This window comes from Triticum urartu, chromosome 6A (assembly GCF_056163025.1).
Source record: "Triticum urartu cultivar PI428250 chromosome 6A, HENAU_Tu73, whole genome shotgun sequence".
NCBI lineage: Eukaryota > Viridiplantae > Streptophyta > Magnoliopsida > Poales > Poaceae > Triticum > Triticum urartu.
The window spans coordinates 17,405,949-17,425,404 of NC_141878.1; the positions used below are offsets into that span (position 1 = coordinate 17,405,949).

Here is a 19,456-nt window from a genome sequence, read left to right on the forward strand (position 1 = left end):
TTAACCAGAAACATAATACATGTGTGAATACATAGACAAACAGAGTGTCACTAGTATGCCTCTACTTGACTAGCTCGTTAATCAAAGATGGTTATGTTTCCTAACCATGAACAAAGAGTTGTTATTTGATTAACGAGGTCACATCATTAGTTGAATGATCTGATTGACATGACCCATTCCATTAGCTTAGCACCCGATCGTTTAGTATGTTGCCATTGCTTTCTTCATGACTTATACATGTTCCTATGACTATGATACCATTAACATCCGAGCGTGTTGCTGCGAACTCAGCTGCGAGTGCTGCTCCAGGCTTATCACCAAGTTCTTCGATGGGATCTCTTAGCTCAGACAAATCAAGTTTGAACCCAAACGCTAAGGTCAGGATGTAATGTAGATATGTGTATCATATCTGGCCATGTTTTGTCGCCTGTGCCAAGTGCACTGACTATTGGTTTTCCGTACCAGGAATTCAAATTGAACCCTAATGCTAAGAGTTTCACTCCCTTGACTTCTCCGAGGCCACATCACCCTCCAGCGCCTGATGCAACATACTATTATCCTAATAACATGGGGGCTACTGGACCTGGTTTGCCTGTTGGCATGGGGGTGAGTTTCTACTTTTGATAGTTGCCAAGTTACTTACTATTTATGTAAAATGGTTGCAATATTTGAATTCAAATGGATGCATCTTCTACACCTATAAAAGCTCGAAGGCCGGAGAACCAAAACCGTCTCGGCCATCGAATCATGCTGATCTGATGGTCTATATCACCCCAATGTTTAGCACCAAACTTGTTTAATGCTCTAGTTACTCACCACTGTCACTGGTTATAAAGAAGTTTAGACTTAACACCATCCTATGAAATCTGCCACACAATTAATATTCTGCCAAATATCAGCATTCAATTAATATTTTACCTAATACTCCTTCTGTCTGAAATTACTTGTCCCAGAAATGGATGTATCTAGACGTATTTTAGTTCTAGATACATCCGTTTTTATCCATTTCTGCGACAAGTAATTCGGGACGGGGTGAGTATCAACGTGCAATTAATATCTTACCAAATATCAGCGTGCAATTTATATACCTAATATCAGTGTGCATTGTGATGCGATTACTGGAGTTGTATAGTTGTCTCAGTTATGAACATATTTGTTGGTTTTTACCCCCCAAAAATTGTGAATGGTTGCAGTGAAAAGTTTACAGGCTAATCAGCCAAACAGTTAATCTGGCACCAAAGCTTATCAGTAGATTTTATTGATAAGCTTTTCTTAATTGCTGTGGTCCTTCACGATTTTTCAAGGTCTTAAAATGCAGTCCATGCTTTCCAAGGCGCACATAGGCTGAATATCTAGGTTATGTTTCCAAGTGTGCTTTCAGTTGAACCAATATGCAGTATATAACTATATATTGTAAAATGATGCGATTACATTTTATCTATTAATTATGTGGCGGTTCTTGAACATTGTACATTCTATTTTGTGTCCCCTTGTAAAAAGGCTGTACTAACTTCTGATGCATCGGCAGTGATTGCTGTAACTATTTCTTGTGCTAACTATGCCTGTAATTGCTGTACCTCACTATGGTAATTATATTGCAGTTTCCACAGGCGTATGGTGGACAGCCTGTTGTTTACAATGCTCAGCCTGGATCTTCTCCCCAGGGTTACATGCATCCTTCTGGGCAACAGGTGAGACAGCTTACGTGAAATGAACTTCACTATGCATGTTTTGGCTTATCGTTGACATGCTGTTATGCTTATAGTTTTCTAATGATCCTATCTAAGACCTAGGCTGGGTTCTCTTGGTTTATATAGTTATTACTTATGTTGATGTTACACAGTGGTGTTTATTAATTGCCTTATGTTTGGACCATGAGTTTGCCATTCCATGCTGTTATATAGTAGTCATTCATTCCCCCCTCAGGTCGAATGCCTGGACGCTGAATTACTGACTAATTGCATATAAGCTGATGCCTCGAGATTACTGATGCTCTTTGCTACCATCGTGCTAAGTAACTTTGTTTTCTTATCTGCAGTATGGGCAGCAAATGATGATGGGACAGACCCGCCCTGTCTATTATTATGCACCTGTGAGCCAACATACATGCCTCTTTTGAAATGAAATGTTTGTACACCCCAGCTCTGTTAAGCTGGAGATGCAAATCGTCCGTTCTAATCGTGTCTTAATCTGTTTTGCAGGAGATGCAGCAGCAGCAATACAGAGGAAGGAACTTCTAGGTAGATTGATTTTGTTACGCTGCAATGTGGAACTCTGCAGTGAAATCCCCATTGGCGGGGGATGCTAACCAGGCCGATGCGCCGCCATGCGTGAAAAGAACTGGCGATGGCCTGTGACTTCAACCGTGTGTGTTTTGTCGCCAGGACGAAGATCACCGTTGTTCCTTCTGCGACAGTGTTCGAGTCTGAAGCGGGCTAACTCGGATTTATTGTTCTTATTTACACCATAGACGCGATGTTGTAAATTAAAAAAAAAAATGCAAGGCCATCTATTTCGTGTGCCCCTGGGATCATGATATTCTCTAGTGTGTGGGTGGGTCCTTTCCTTTTTGTAATACTTGGTGTTTGATGTCTACATCTCGCTGATTTATTTAAGACTTGTTTGGGAATCCGAAAACTGGGCTGTCAGATACTGTGGTGCTATTGAATTCTATTATGTGAAATGTTGCGTGAATTGGGGTTCCAAGAAGTGTGGATCAGTCATATTTGGAACGCCTTGTACTGTGTGAAAATGTTGTTGCTTCCGGTCGACAGGTTGGTGTCATGGCTTATCACTAGCACGATCCGGCACCCCATGCATTATCCAGCGCGGCACACATGCATAAATGCATACTCTCACTTTTAGCCTGGTCCTTCGATACGTGGGATTTAAAAAAATACCCTGGAAAAACCTTCAAGAATGTATCATTTTCAACATCAAATTCCCATCCAAAATCTGTCTCCATGCGAAATACTACTCCAGTGCACACGCTAGCTAACTATGGTAGTATATTTTGTTGAACAGATCTTGGGAACTACACAAAAGTGTTGGGAGTTAATAGATATATCATGTATGTGTGAGTTTTGATCGACAGATCCAATGAAACTTAATTGTGTTACGAGGTCTGCATATATATACGAAGTTACAGTTCAGTTAATCTTCGCATGTGCATGATGAAAGGAGTAGGCATGCCTATAATGTGTGTAGTTTTCTATAGGAAGAAAAATTAAATAAAAGGTAAAAGAAAATCAACTAATAAAATTTTCTAAGTAAGAACGAATTAGTGGCATTGGTATTATCCTTTAAGAAGGAAAATAATGACAATTTTTCTACTCCCTCAGTTCGTAAATTTAAGTCTTTTTAGAGATTCCAACATGGACTACATGTGAAGCAAAATGAATGAATCTACATTCTAAAATATGTGTATATACATCCTTATGTAGTCCTCAGGGATATCTGTAAAAGGACTTATATTTAGAAACAGAGGGAGTAAGAATGAATGAATTACTGACATTGGTATTACGCTTTAAGAAAGAAAGATAATGAAAAAATAAAACAAATAATAACAAAATTGACACACAGTTTACAAAGAAATTATGCTTTCTTTAAATATGCAAAATAAGTATATTATAGTGGATTTTTTTTTTACCAAAAAGGAGTTTCTTAAGAAGGAATGAAACAGTATTGGCATTACCATTAAAGAAGAAGAAAATGAAATAAAACTAAGGAAAAATAAAAATAAGAAGCTGTCTAAGAAAGAATAAATTTGTGGCATCGGTATTTCCCTTTAAGAACAAAGATAAATAAATAAAACAAGTAATGATAAAATGTACACAAAATTTACATAGAAACTATGTTTTTTTAATAATATGCAATAATAAGCATACACTAGTAGTAGAAGTTTTACAAAATAAGAAAGAATGAATTAGTGGCATTGGTATTAATTTTCAAGAAAAAAGGAAATGAAACGAAAACTTAAACAAATCAAAATAATAAAATTTTCTAAGAAAGAATGAATTAGTGACATCGGTATTACCCTTTAAGAAGAAAGAAAATGAAATGAAAATAATGAAAATATTTGCACACAATTTACAGAAAAAATGTGCTTTTCTATATTATGCAAGAATATATAATACTAGATTTTTCATGAATGAATTAGGGGCACTGGTATTACCCTTCAAGAGAAAAAGAACTTGCACACAGCTTTGCATTGAAATTGTACCTTTTGTTATATGCAAAGAATAAGCATATAATATTAAATTTTCACACTCTAGTATAATTTACACACGTACTCCTATTGTATAGTACTTGTGTGTATATATTTACACACACCCAACGTCCCAAAAATATCAACATAAAAAAATAAAACCGAATGAAAAAGAAAACATAAACGAAAGAAAAACTAATACAAATAGAAAAAATAGGCAATGAGTAATGGGTTTCAAGCCCAATAGAAATGTCTTCAGCCCCGGAAGCCCTGAAAATTGACAAAAGGAAAAAAGCAGCACAAATCTTGAAAAAAGAATCAACAGTTAAAAAATTTACTTACCCAAGTTTAAATTTCAGGCAACTTACATAGTATTCTTCTAAGATGTGCACAATATAGCAAATAGAAACTACTGAGCCAGTCCTCAATGTTTTAGACTCCTAAATTTTCCCGTAATTTTATTTCATATTATATTTTTCGTAAAAGAGTAAAGTAAAAAGTAAAAAATAGCAATATGTTTTTGGTCTTTTTCGGCTCTCATTACATGAAGTACGTATAACTCCAAAAATCAAAAACTGTACCCTGCAAGCCACACAATAATGTAAAACAACTCAGCGCTGCTGGGAACTTGGAGAGATTAATTGCTATTAGTGCAACAACAAGCACCTCCAGGTCCATCTCAGCGACGATTGCATGCCAGTGACGGGATCGTGTAAACAACTTTTTCCTCAGCCTTTTCCCACACCATACCCATTATTTCAATATATCATAGTGCACTCTGAAACCCATATGTTAATGCTTACAACTTTTTTTTGCGAGTGAATGCTTACCACAAAGGCACAATATCTATGCATACAACAATAGTGATTGCAATCTGACAAGTAGGTAATCAAGCATCCATCCAACGGATACTGCAGTCTTTTATAGCATGATCCCAATTAAACTTGTTTTTGAGCAAGTGCTGGGACAAGAATGAGATTTTCCTTGCGACCCATTGTGACGCCGAAGGACTCTGTCATATTGATTTTTACTGTTCCTGCAGGTAGATCCCAGTTGAAGTGGTACATGAGGTTTGCCAACATTATCTCAACAGTGGCCATTCCAAAGTTCATACCTGGGCACACCCTTCGCCCAGTCCCAAAAGGCAAATAATGAAAATTGCTTCCCTTGAAGTCATGAATCATTGTGCTTCCAACATTTTCCATGAAGCGCTCGGGCATGAACTCCTCTGCGCTCTCCCAGTAGGCAGGGTCCCTTGATAGAGCCCACCCATTGATGATCACACGGGTACCAGATGGTATGGTGTATCCCTCTATGTCGCAGTCGGCCGTAGAGAGGTGGGGCAAGAAGAGCGGCACAGGACTGTGTAGCCGGAGAGTCTCTTTTATAACACCCTTGAGGTAGATCATGCCACTTAGATCCTCTTCTGTAACCATTTCCTTCCCCTCTGCTATGCTCCTCACCTCAGCCTGGAGCTTGGTCATCACCTCTGGATTTTGGATTAGCTCAGCCATTGCACAATCCAACACTATGAATGATGTGTCCGTCCCACCTATGAACATGTCCTGCGAAAATAGAGATCACCATTTTTACATGTCAGTATACTAGTTATGTTTAATTTATATGTATCTAAATATGCTGTTATTTAGTATGATATGCATACCACCAACACGGCCTTGACGTTTTCTCTCGTGAGGTTGTACTCTTGTTGAATGGATAGCAACACATCGATGAAATCTGTCTCTCTGTCCTGGTTGATTTCATGGTCCAACATCGTGTTCTTGGCGTGGTCGTCGATGATCTCATCAAGCAAGTCATCCCATTTCTTATTTATTCTCTCCGCCCTAGCACACACCATCCTCCTTACCACGTCCAGCCTTGCCAACTTGGGGAAGTAGTCCTCCAGGTTGAACCCACCTATGAGCTTCGAGCTAGTCTCTACCAGCTCGCGGAACAACTCGTTTCGACCGCCGCCTCTGAAGGACTTGCCCGACACAGCATGGCAAACAATATCAGTGGTGAAGGAGCTAAGCAGCTTACTAAGGTCCACTGCAGTGCTCCTGGCGGCTGCCGTGCGGATCCTCGCCATAGCGTCTTGTACCTGTCGATCATTCAGCCATGGATGAGTGGATGATCAATAGGGATCAACGTATACCATGAATTGCAAATTTTCATACAGAAAAACAAAGTCAACGCTACTTGGAGCTCAGTAACCACTAACCACAACAAGGTTTGTTAGTACTTAGTAGTAGCCTCTCTAGTCTCTAGTCGACAATATATCAACCACGGAGTCAAACTTCTTCTCTATGTTTGACGATTATAATATATTCAAAACTCGTTATTAGTTTGTCTTGAAAAAAAATACTTTCGTGATATAAAAAAAATTCTGTCCATATTAAAAGAAAAATCTTGTTCTTAGTGACATATTGCAGAAACTAGTACTCAGAAACCAATTACCTCGTTTTCACGGGCGAGACGGTAGGAGCCAACTTTCTTGGAACTGAGAAGATGTGTTGCTGTGATCTTTCTAATCTGGCGCCAGTAATCCCCATATGGGGAGAAGCCCATATCAGTTGATCCATAGTAGAGGATGTCAGTCATGGCGGACTGCACCCGGGACGCAAACACATGGTCGTGCGTGCGAAGAACTGCCATGGCTGCACGAGCGGACGACACAACGAGGCTGGGGACGGCGCCAAGGCGTAGAAGCATGACATCGGGGCCATGCTTCTCGGCGAGATTGCGGAGGGAAATGTGGGGCAGTGAGCCGACGAGGTGGAGGTGGCCGATGAGAGGGAGCTTGTAGGGAGGCGATGGGAGTCTGTCGAGCAGCTTGTCTGCTCTCCTTGTGGTTGCCGTGGATGTGGCAAACCGAACGATGAGGAGGAGGAGGACAAGAGGGCATACGATGAGCACAAGGACTTGGGGAGACGCATGCTCATGGAGGCTGTGAAGAACTTGAGCCATGGCTAACTAGCTTGTTTGATGTATTGAGCAAACTTTCTAGTGCGATGGCTTAGTGTTCTATTTCCCTAGTAATTTATAGCCGAACTGCTACTACTATTTTATAGTATTTCACTATTTCTTGAGAATTCCTAAAGTATCATTTCTGTTGTCCTCTGATGATTTCTCTAGTCGAAATCAGTTTGGAGTTGTTTTTAGCATAGTACAATCAGAGTCGCTCACATACACGAGTATGCACTCATTAATATACGCAAGCACACCTACCCCTATGAGCATCTTAAGAGATTGAGCTGACATATCATTTTGAGATAGACGAAGTGTCACATAGGCAATGTCGTAGTGGACGGGAATATCTCCTCCCACTGAACGGACATCCCCAAAAAGTATGAAATAAATCTAGAAAAACACGAGCACCAATATCAAGTCTAAGGGGCTGTTTGGTTCTAGGCCTAATCATGCCACACTTTGCCATACAATGTTGCCACACTTGCCTAATGTTAGTTCTTCAAAATGAGAGTCACTAGTTGGCAAGTCTAAGAGAATCTTGCCACACTTTTTGAGTGTATGTGATGTGAGACCTTAGTGTGGCGTGCCTAAGGTGTGGCTTGAACCAAACACCCACCCAAGTTGGTCAAACTTGCCTAACCTTAGGTGTGGCAACCTTAGCAAACTTAGTCTCAAACCAAATAGCCCCTAAAACTTACACTCTGGTGGGTTGGAGATATCACTATCCTTCTAACCATGTTTATTAGTCGCAGAGACACGGGGGCTCCCACGACCCGGGACCTGCGCTAGGGTTCCTCCCCGCCGCCGGCGGCCTCCCTCGCCCCCTCCCGTCGGCGCCGGCCGCCTCGCGCGCGCCCCCCGGCCCCCCCTATGCCCCCTCCCCCGGCCCTCCTGCTGCCCCCCGAGGCGGCGGAGCGCCCCCTGCCCTCCCCCCGTCTCGGTCCTCCTCCTTCCTCTTCCCCCTTCGCTGCCGCCTGCTGCGGCCTTCAGCGTGTCCGGGTGGCGCCGGCGCCGGCGGACGTCCCTTACCCGCGCGCCGGGAGGGAGAGTCGGGGCTCCCTCCTCCCCGGCGGCGGTGAGGCTCGGCGGCGGCGTACCGCGGGCCTCGGGTGCCCTCGACGCGGCGGCGTGGCCGTTGGCTGCGGGGTGGCGCAGTGGGCGGCTGGCCGCCGGCGTCGGCTCGGCCCAGAGCTAGGCCCTTTCGGGCCCCATCTGGGCTGGGGCGGGCCTGCGGTCCAGTGCGCGACGGCGTGGCTCCCTGGTGGTGGGACGTGGGGGCCGTGGCTGCGGTGGTGGTGGCTCCGGCGGCCGGCATGCTGCAGCGTGGCTGCAGGGACTGTTGATGACCCACAAGTATAGGGGATCTATCGTAGTCCTTTCGATAAGTAAGAGTGTCGAACCAAACAAGGAGCAGAAGGAAATGATAAGCGGTTTTCAGCAAGGTATTCTCTGCAAGCACTGAAATTATCGGTAACAGATAGTTTTGTGATAAGGTAATTGGTAACGAGTAACAAGTAACAAGTGTAAATAAAGTGCAGCAAGATGGCCCAATCCTTTTTGTAGCAAAGGACAAGCCTGGACAATTTCTTATATAGAGAAAAGCGCTCCCGAGGACACATGAGAATTATCGTCAAGCTAGTTTTCATCACGATCATATGATTCACGTTCGGTACTTTGATAATTTGGTATGTGGGTGGACCGGTGCTTGGGTGCTGTCCTTACTTGGACAAGCATCCCACTTATGATTAACCCCCATTGCAAGCATCCGCAACTACAATAGAAGTGTTAAGATAAACCTAACCATAGCATAAACCATATGGATCCAAATCAACCCCTTACGAAGCAACGCATAAACTAGGGTTTAAGCTTCTGTCACTCTAGCAACCCATCATCTACTTATTACTTCCCAATGCCTCCCTCTAGTCCCAAACAATGGTGAAGTGTCTTGTAGTCGACGTTCACATGACACCACTGGAGGGATGGCAACATACATCTCATCAAAATATCGAACGAATACCAAATTCACATGACTACTAATAGCGAGACTTCTCCCATGTCCTCAGGAACAAACGTAACTACTCACAAAGCATATTCATGTTCATAATCAGAGGGGTATTAATATGCATAATGGATCTGAACATATGATCTTCCACCAAGTAAACCAACTAGAATCAACTACAAGGAGTAATCAACACTACTAGCAACCCACAGGTATCAATCTGAGGTTTGGATACAAAGATTGGATACAAGAGATGAACTAGGGTTTGAGAGGAGATGGTGCTGGTGAAGATGTTGATGGAGATTGACCCCCTTCCGATGAGAGGATCGTTGGTGATGACGATGGTGATGATTCCCCCCTCCCGGAGGGAAGTTTCCCCGGTAGAACAGCTCCGCCGGAGCCCTAGATTGGTTCCGCCAAGGTTCCGCCTCGTGGCGGCGGAGTCTCATCCCGAAAGCTTGCTTATGATTTTTTCCTCGATGAAAGACTCCATATAGCAGAAGATGGGCATCGGAGGGCCACCAGGGGGCCCACGAGGCAGGGGGCACGCCCAGGGGGGTAGGGCGCGCCCCCACCCTCGTGGCTGGTGGGTGGCCCCCCTCTGGTACTTCTTGCGCTTAGTATTTTATATATATTCTGGAAATAACTTCCGTGAAGTTTCAGGACTTTTGGAGCTGTGCAGAATAGGTCTCTAATATTTGCTTCTTTTCCAGCCCAGAATCCCAGTTGCCGGCATTCTCCCTCTTCATGTAAACCTTGTAAAATAAGAGAGAATAGGCATAAGTATTGTGACATAATGTGTAATAACAGCACATAATGCAATAAATATCGATATAAAAGCATGATGCAAAATGGATGTATCAACTCCCCTAAGCTTAGGCCTCGCTTGTCCTCAAGCGAAAGCCGAAATCGAAAAATATGTCCACATGTTTAGAGATAGAGGTGTCGATAAAAATAAAATACGGACATGAGGGCATCACAATTTCAAGTATGAATCATAAACTTCATTGAGAACCAACAAACTCTAATCTCAGTCATTGAGGCAATTGCAATTTATCATAACATAGGAAAGAGTCAATATAAGAGCTTTTCAGCAAGTCCACATACTCAACCATCTTTTAGTCTTTCACAATTGCTAACACTCACGCAATATTTATGGGTATGAAGTTTTAATTGGACACACGGAAAGATAGGGGCTTATAGTTTTGCCTTCCAACGTTTTACCTCAAGGGTAATGTCAACAATAATAGTTCATGAAGACTCACATCCAATTAGCTATATATATATATATATATATATCAGGATCTTTCGAACATATTGTGCTTGCCAAAGGATAAAATGTAAAAAGGAAAGGTGAAGACCACCATGACTCTTATGTAAGTTAGAAGATAAAAATAAAAGATAGACCCTTCGCAGAGGGAAGAAGAGGTTGTCATGCGCTTTTATAGTTGGATGCACAAAATCTTAATGCGAAAGAATGTCACTTTATATTGCCACTTATGATACGGACCTTTATTGTGCAGTCCGTCGCTTTTATTTCTTGCACATCACAAGATCATATAAAGCTTATTTTCTCCACACTAATAAGTCATACATATTTAGAGAGCAATTTTTATTGCTTGCACCGATGACAACTTACTTGAAGGATCTTACTCAATCCATAGGTAGATATGGTGGACTCTCATGGCAAAACTGGGTTTAGGGATATTTGGAAGCACAAGTAGTATCTCTACTTGGTGCAAAGAAATTGGCTAGCATGAGAGGGAAAGGAAAGCTCAACATGTTGGACGATCCATGACAATATAATTTATCTCAAATGTAAGAAAACATAACCCATTACGTTGTCTTCCTTGTCCAACGTCAACTCTTAGCATGTCATACTTTAATGAGTGCTCACAATCATAAAAGATGTCCAAGATAGTATATTTATATGTGAACCTCTCTTTCTTTATTACTTCCTATTAATTGCAACGATGACCAAAACTATGTTTGTCAACTCTCAACAACTTTTATTCATCATACTCTTTATATGTGAGCTCATTACTTTCCATAAGATCCATATGATCTCTTTGTTTATTTTTATTTCTTCTCTTTTATTTTATTTAATTCCCTCAAGATCATAGCAAAATAATCAAGCCCTTGACTCAACACTAATCTTTATTATATAGCTCATGGACTCAATTACATAGAGGGATCATAAAGCAAAACTCACAACTAGATCATACTAAAACTTTATTCTACTAGATCAAGATATTACCAAAAGGATCGAACTAAGAAAAACGGTAAAGATAAAAGCGATGGTGATACGATAACGGGGCACTCCCCCAAGCTTGGCAGTTGCCAAGGGGAGTGCCCATACCCGATGCTCAGTTCTTCTTTGTTGGTGAAGAAGGTGATGGTTTTGTTGATGGCGTAGGCTTCTTCCTTAATTTGCGCTTAAGGACATAATTTTGGTCCCTTAGGTCATCGATCTCCTGCTCCAGGCTCAGTATCTTTTTGCATAATTCCTGCTTGTTTTCCTACAAGAGGCGAAAAGGGATAAACTCGATCTTAGGTTTCTTTACTCTATCCGGGAGGCTTGACTTTTTGAACTCCACATGCATGTCCCCAGGTTGAGGTAATGGGACTTCATCTTCTTCTGAGCTCGTCTCCTCCTTTCCCTTGGGTTCATAGTCCTCTTCTTCTTCCGTAGTCCAACCACAATGCTCCACATCCCCATAGGCCTTAGGATCTGCAAGCTAATCAGCCACATAGCTTTCTCCTTTCGAATCCTGGGACGACATGTTGCTCTAATCTGCAGCAGGACAGCTCGAAACAAAGACATGATATATTTGCATGATACGGAGGTCAAAACCTTCGGGAGATTATATAATGAATTTTTACCGACCAAAGGAAGTATCATGCAAGAAAACAAAGTCCGGAGAGCACACAGGTGCCCACGAGGCAAGGGGCGCGCCCTGGGGGGTAGGGCGCGCCCTCCACCCTCGTGGAAGCCTCGTGTCCTTTCCGGTCTACTTCTTATTTTCCTATTTTTCTAAATATTCCAAAATGGAGAAAAATTGCCATTAGAACTGTCTTGGAGTCGGCTTACTTACCATACCACGTACCTATCCCTTTTCGGAGTCTGAAACATTCCGGAAAGTGTCCCTTATGTATTCCTCCGGGGTTACAATTTTAATAATATTAGTTTCAACATTTATAGTATTACCTGAGATATAATGTTTAATTCTTTGACCGTTCACCACCTTCGGATTTGTGCCTTCGAAGTTGTTGATTTTTATGGCACCGGAACGATAGACCTCCTCGATAACGTAAGGACCTTCCCATTTAGAGAGAAGTTTTCCTGCAAAAAATCTTAAACGAGAGTTGTATAACAATACATAATCACCTACATTAAACTCACGCTTTTGTATCCTTTTGTCATGCCATCTTTTAACTTTTTCTTTAAACAGCTTGGCATTTTCATAAGCCTGGGTTCTCCATTCATCAAGTGAGCTAATGTCAAATAACCTCTTCTCACCGACAAGTTTGAAATCATAATTGAGCTCTTTAATGGCCCAATATGGCTTATGTTCTAATTCAAGAGGTAAGTGACATGCTTTACCATAAACCATTTTATACGAAGACATACCCATAGGATTTTTGTATGCATTTCTATAGGCCCATAATGCGTCATCAAGTTTCTTGGACCAATTCTTCCTGGATCTATTAACAGTCTTTTGCAAAATTAATTTGAGCTCTCTATTACTCAATTCTACTTGACCACTAGACTGTGGATGATATGGAGATGCAATCCTATGATTAACGTCATACTTAGCAAGCATTTTACGAAAGGCACCATGAATAAAATGTGAACCACCATCAGTCATTAAATATCTAGGGACTCCAAACCTCGGAAAAATAACTTCTTTAAGCATCTTAATAGAGGTGTTATGATCAACACTACTAGTTGGAATAGCTTCTACCCACTTAGTAACGTAATCAACAACAACTAAGATATGTGTATACCCATTAGAGGAAGGAAAAGGTCCCATATAATCAAAGCCCCAAACATCAAATGGTTCAATAACAAGTGAATAATTCATAGGCATTTCTTGACGTCTACTAATATTACCAATTCTTTGACATTCATCACAAGACAAGACAAACTTACGAGCATCCTTGAAAAGAGTAGGCCAATAAAAACTGGATTGCAATACCTTATGTGCAGTTCTATCTCCAGCATGGTGTCCTCTGTAAGCCTTGGAGTGACACTTGCGTAGGATATGTTCATGTTCATTCTCAGGTACACAACATCTAATAATACCATCTACTCCTTCTTTATAAAGATGTGGGTCATCCCAAAAGTAATGTCTCAAATCATAGAAGAACTTTTTCTTTTGCTGGTATGTGAAACTAGGTGGTATAAATTTAGCAACAATATAATTAGCATAATCAGCATACCATGGAGCAGTTCAAGAAGCATTTATGACATTTAATTGTTCATCAGGAAAGCTATCATCAATAGGTAGTGGGTCATCAAGAACATTTTCTAACCTAGACAAGTTGTCTGGAACGGGGTTCTCAGCTTCCTTTCTATCAATAATATGCAAATCAAATTATTGTAGCAAAGAACCCATCTAATAAGTCTAGGTTTAGCATCTTTCTTTTCCATAAGGTATTTAATAGCAGCATGATCAATGTGAATAGTTACTTTAGAATCAACAATATAAGGTCTGAACTTATCACAAGCAAATACAACTGCTAAGAATTCCTTTTCAGTAGTAGCATAATTTCTCTGGGCATTGTCTAGAGTTTTACTAGCATATTGAATAACATTTAATTTCTTATCAACTCTTTGCCCTAGAACAGCACATACAGCATAATCACTAGCATCACACATAATTTCAAAGGGTAAATTCCAATCAGGTGGCTGAACAATAGGTGCAGAAATCAATGCTTTCTTAAGTATTTCAAATGCTTCTACACAATCATCATCAAAGACAAAAAGAATATCTTTTTGTAATAGATTAGTCAGAGGTGGAGAAATTTTTGAGAAGTCCTTAATGAACCTCCTATAAAAACCGGCGTGACCTAGGAAGCTTCTTATACCTTTGATTTTCTTGGGACATGACATCTTTTCAATAGCATCAACTTTAGCTTTATCAACTTCTATGCCTCTCTCAGAAATTTTATGCCCCAAGACAATACCTTCATTAACCATAAAGTAACACTTCTCCCAATTCAAAACAAGATTAGTTTCTTCACATCTCTGCAAAACTCGATCAAGGTTGCTCAAGCAATCATCAAAAGAGGATCCATAAACGGAGAAATCATCCATGAATACCTCACAAATCTTTTCACAAAAGTCAGAGAATATAGCCATCATACATCTTTGAAAGATAGCAGGTGCATTACATAAACCAAAAAGGCATATGTCTATAAGAAAAAGTACCGAAAGGGCAACTAAAAGTGGTCTTTGCTTGATCATCAGCTGACACATGTATTTGAGAGAAACTAGAGTAATCATATAGAAAGAAAAAATGTGTATCTTTGAATAATCTTTCTAGCATTTGATCAATAAAAGGTAAGGGGTAGTGATCTTTTTTAGTAGCCTTATTTAATTTGCGGAAATCAATTACCATCCTATAACCTATAATAATTCTTTGCGGAATCAATTCATCTTTATCATTAGGAACAACAGTAATACCTCCCTTCTTAGGGACATAATGGACATGACTTACCCACTGACTATCAGCAACGGGATAAATTATACCTGCCTCAAGGAGCTTTAATGTTTCCTTTCTTACCACTTCTTTCATCTTAGGATTCAGCCGTCGTTGATGATCAATAACTGGTTTGGCGTATTTCTTCAAATTTATTTTGTGTTGACATAGAGTGGGACTAATGCCCTTAAGATCATCAAGAGTATATCCAATAGCAGCACGATGCTTCTTCAGAGTTTTCAATAATTTCTCTTCCTCCTTCTTTGAAAGGTTAGCAATAATAATAACAGGATATATCAGGTAATGGTTTAAGCTCAAACACGGGATCACCCTTGGGTGGAGGAGGATCCCCTAGGATTTCAACAGGCAAATTGTGTTTTAGAATGGGTCCTTCTTTAAAGAATACTTCATCTATTTCCCTTCTTTCATTCATAAACATATCATTCTCATGGTCTAGCAAATATTGTTCTAAAGGATCATTAGGAGGCACATCAATAGAAGCAAGACCAATAATTTTATCTTTACTAGGCAATTCTTCATCACGGGGTTGTCTATGAAATTTAGAAAAATTAAACTCATGAGACATATCATCCAAACCAATAGTAACGACATCCTTCTTGCAATCTATCTTAGCATTAACAGTATTCAAGAAGGGTCTACCAAATATAATGGGACAAAAGCTATCTTGTGGGGAACCAAGAACAAGAAAATCACCAGGATATTTAACCTTCCCACACAAGACTTCAACATCTCTAACAATCCCAATTGGTGAAATAGTATCTCTATTAGCAAGCTTAATGGTAACATCAATACCTTCTATCTCAGCTGGTGCAATATCATGCATAATTTCTTTGTATAAGGAAATAGGTATTGCACTAGCACTAGCACCCATATCACACAAGCCATGATAACAATGCTCTCCTATTTTAACAGAAATAACATGCATGTCTACCACAGGTCTATGTTTATCCTTAGCACCAGGTTTATCAATTCTAGCAGTTTCTTCACAGAAATAAATAACATGCCCATCAATATTATCTGCCAAGATATCTTTAACATAGCAATATTAGGTTCAAATTTAACTTGCTCAGGGGGTTTGTGTGTCTTAATATTACTTCTGTTGACTACAGTTGAAACTTTAACATGATCCTTTATTCTAACAGGGAAAGGTGGTTTCTCAACATAAGCAGTAGGAACAATAGGATCATTATAAGTGATAGTCTTTTCTTCAACTTTAATAGGTGCAACTACTTTTACTTCAATGGGAGGATTATATTTAAACCACTTCTCCTTAGGGAGGTCAACATGAGTAGCAAAGGATTCACAGAAAGAAGCTACTATCTCAGAGTCAAGTCCATATTTAGTGCTAAATTTACGGAAAACATCGGTATCCATAAAAGATTTAACACAATCAAACTTAGGTGTTATACCTGGCTCCTTACCTCCGTCGAGATCCCAATCTTCAGAGTTGCGTTTATTCTCTCCAATAAATTCCATTTGAATTCAACAGTCTTCATCATAAAGGAACCAGTACAAGAAGTATCGAGCATGGAGCGATTGTTGTCAGAAAGCCGAGCATAAATTTTTTGAATAATCATTTCTCTTGAGAGCTCATGATTGGGGCATGAATATAACATTGATTTAAGCCTCCCCAAGCTTGAGCGATGCTTTCTCCTTCGCGAGGCCAAAAATTATATATATAATTACGATCACGATGAACAAGATGCATAGGATAAAACTTCTGATGGAATTTCAATTTCAACCATTTGTAGTCCCATGATCCCATATGATCACATAGCCTATACCATGTCAATGCATCTCCCTTCAAAGATAAAGGGAAGACATTCTTCTTGATAACATCATCGGGCATACCTGCAAACTTAAATAATCCATAAACTTCATCCACATAGATTAAGTGTAAGTCGGGATGTAATGTTCCATCTCATGCAAAAGGATTAGCTAGCAGTTTCTCTATCATACCCGAAGGAATTTCGAAGTAAACATTTTCATTTTCAGTAGGTCCAGTAGGTTGAGGAGCAACTATTTGCTCTACCGGTCGGGGTGAAGATACCCCGAACAAGCCCCTCAAAGAATTACTTTCCATAGTAACAAGTGACAGTAAATTTCAGCACACCATATAAATTTTTCCTTACCAAATTCCACCTGCCAAAGGCGCTTCACTCCCCGGCAACGGCGCCAGAAAAGAGTCTTGATGACCCACAAGTATAGGGGATCTATCGTAGTCCTTTCGATAAGTAAGAGCGTCGAACCCAACGAGGAGCAGAAGGAAATGATAAGCGGTTTTCAGCAAGGTATTCTTTGCAAGCACTGAAATTATCGGTAACAGATAGTTTTGTGATAAGGTAATTGGTAACGAGTAACAAGTAACAAGTGTAAATAAAGTGCAGCAAGATGGGCCAATCCTTTTTGTAGCAAAGGACAAGCCTGGACAACTTCTTATATAGAGAAAAGCGCTCCCGAGGACACATGGGAATTATCGTCAAGCTAGTTTTCATCACGATCATATGATTCGCGTTCGGTACTTTGATAATTTGGTATGTGGGTGGACCGGTGCTTGGGTGCTGTCCTTACTTGGACAAGCATCCCACTTATGATTAACCCCCATTGCAAGCATCCGCAACTACAACAGAAGTATTAAGGTAAACCTAACCATAGCCTAAAACATATGGATCCAAATCAGCCCCTTACGAAGCAACGCATAAACTAGGGTTTAAGCTTCTGTCACTCTAGCAACCCATCATCTACTTATTACTTCCCAATGCTTCCCTCTAGGCCCAAACAATGGTGAAGTGTCATGTAGTCGACGTTCACATGACACCACTAGAGGGATGACAACATACATCTCATCAAAATAGCGAACGAATACCAAATTCACATGACTACTAATAGCGAGACTTCTCCCATGTCCTCGGAACAAACATAACTACTCACAAAGCATATTCATGTTCATAATCAGAGGGGTATTAATATGCATAATGGATCTGAACATATGATCTTCCACTAAGTAAACCAACTAGAATCAACTACAAGGAGTAATCAACACTACTAGCAACCCACAGGTACCAATCTGAAGTTTGGATACAAAGATTGGATACAAGAGATGAACTAGGGTTTGAGAGGAGATGGTGCTGGTGAAGATGTTGATGGAGATTGACCCCCTCCCGATGAGAGGATCGTTGGTGATGACGATGGTGATGATTTCCCCCTCCCGGAGGGAAGTTTCCCCGGCAGAACAGCTCCGCCGGAGCCCTAGATTGCTTCCGCCAAGGTTCCGTCTCGTGGCGGCGGAGTCTCGTCCCGAAAGCTTGCTTATGATTTTTTCCTCGACAAAAGACTCCAATTAGCAGAAGATGGGCATCGGAGGGCCACCAGGGGGCCCACGAGGCAGGGGGCACACCCAGGGGGTAGGGCGCGCCCCCCACCCTCGTGGCTGGTGGGTGGCCCCCCTCTGGTACTTCTTGCGCTCAATATTTTATATATATTCTGGAAATAACTTCCGTGAAGTTTGAGGACTTTTGGAGCTGTGCAGAATAGGTCTCTAATATTTGCTCCTTTTCCAGCCCAGAATCCCAGCTGCCGGCATTCTCCCTCTTCATGTAAACCTTGTAAAATAAGAGAGAATAGGCATAAGTATTGTGACATAATGTGTAATAACATCCCATAATGCAATAAATATCAATATAAAAGCATGATGCAAAATGGACGTATCAACCGTCCGGACCCGTTGGGGTCCGGCCGGGCCGGTGGTGGCCCGGCAAGTCTCTATTGCTATGTCCGGTCGGCTCCGCGCGGCGGTGGAGGTTGTTCCCTCCTGTCAGATGCGGTGCGGTTGCCTCCGAGCCCGGTGTCTTCTCGTCCTACCTCCAGGTATCGTGTTGGTGGCCTCAGTGAAACGGTGAAGATGGTGTGATATCCGTGGTGGCACAGGCTGGTGGGCGGCATGTTGGGCGGTGCGCTTCCGATTGTCTAGGGTGGCGGTGGTGGTTTTGGGGCGGGAGAAATCTCTGGCGGCTCGTTCGCCATCGGCGCGGCTGCGCCCATGGGCGTTGCCGGACCCTCCTGAGGGGCGTCGGTAATACCCCCTTCCCCACTGCCATCCGTGTACCGGGGGAAACCCTAGGACTTGTCCGGGCAGCAGCGTCGTCGTCGTCGCATTTCTTCCTGAAGATGTTGCTTGGTACGCAAGGCTTCGGAGTGCTTGGCGGGCGGTGGTTCTTCTACGGTGGGTGCAGCGGGTGTCGGTCATCTTTGCTTAGTTGAGCTGCCGGCGCCGGCATTTGTTTCTTTTTTTCTTTCTCTTCTTTTTCTTTTGGGCTTGTTTGTGCTGCGGCCCCAGCAAGCTGGTTGTATCCGTTGGACGTTGCTTTATAATCTAAAGCGGGGAAAACCCTTTTTCGTAAAAAACCATCCTTCTAACCATTCAATCACAGGTTGGTTCGTGAAATCGGTTTGGAGTTGATTCCCTCCTTGTGCGTTGCAGAGAAATTTAATTTATATATTGCACATGCAACGTCACATCAGATGGTCTATCATTGATTGAATGCCTGGACGGAA

General features: G+C 41.5%; 2 protein-coding genes across 2 annotated transcripts; one reads left to right on the forward strand and one right to left on the reverse strand.

Annotated features, from left to right (window-relative positions):
- The first annotated feature begins 260 nt into the window (after positions 1-260).
- LOC147963271 (polyadenylate-binding protein-interacting protein 3-like) lies at positions 261-2,694 on the forward strand. The gene is made up of 5 exons (XM_087528557.1): positions 261-377; positions 466-606; positions 1,602-1,691; positions 2,039-2,092; positions 2,202-2,694. The coding sequence occupies exons 1-5, from the start codon at positions 330-332 to the stop codon at positions 2,238-2,240; spliced, it is 372 nt and encodes a 123-aa protein (XP_087384683.1). The 5' UTR covers positions 261-329; the 3' UTR covers positions 2,241-2,694.
- Positions 2,695-4,920: 2,226 nt separating this feature from the next.
- LOC147963272 (indole-2-monooxygenase-like) lies at positions 4,921-7,236 on the reverse strand. Its single transcript, XM_087527915.1, has 3 exons — positions 6,665-7,236; positions 5,871-6,308; positions 4,921-5,772 (listed from the first exon to the last, which is right to left on the reverse strand). Exons 1-3 carry the CDS (start codon positions 7,172-7,174, stop codon positions 5,146-5,148), a joined length of 1,575 nt encoding a protein of 524 aa, XP_087384041.1. The 5' UTR covers positions 7,175-7,236; the 3' UTR covers positions 4,921-5,145.
- Positions 7,237-19,456: the final 12,220 nt, after the last annotated feature.

What these genes read in the sequence shown, in the direction of transcription:
- LOC147963271 (XM_087528557.1), top strand. Translation starts at nt 330, where the DNA reads ATGGGATCTCTTAGCTCAGACAAATCAAGTTTGAACCCAAACGCTAAG. An exon ending in TGCATCCTTCTGGGCAACAG is followed by an intron (nt 1,692 to 2,038) that starts GTGAGACAGCTT and finishes TCTTATCTGCAG; the next exon opens with TATGGGCAGCAAATGATGAT. An exon ending in CTGTCTATTATTATGCACCT is followed by an intron (nt 2,093 to 2,201) that starts GTGAGCCAACAT and finishes TCTGTTTTGCAG; the next exon opens with GAGATGCAGCAGCAGCAATA.
- LOC147963272 (XM_087527915.1), bottom strand. Translation starts at nt 7,174, where the DNA reads ATGGCTCAAGTTCTTCACAGCCTCCATGAGCATGCGTCTCCCCAAGTC. An exon ending in GTCTCGCCCGTGAAAACGAG is followed by an intron (nt 6,309 to 6,664) that starts GTAATTGGTTTC and finishes AATGATCGACAG; the next exon opens with GTACAAGACGCTATGGCGAG. An exon ending in ACGTCAAGGCCGTGTTGGTG is followed by an intron (nt 5,773 to 5,870) that starts GTATGCATATCA and finishes CTATTTTCGCAG; the next exon opens with GACATGTTCATAGGTGGGAC.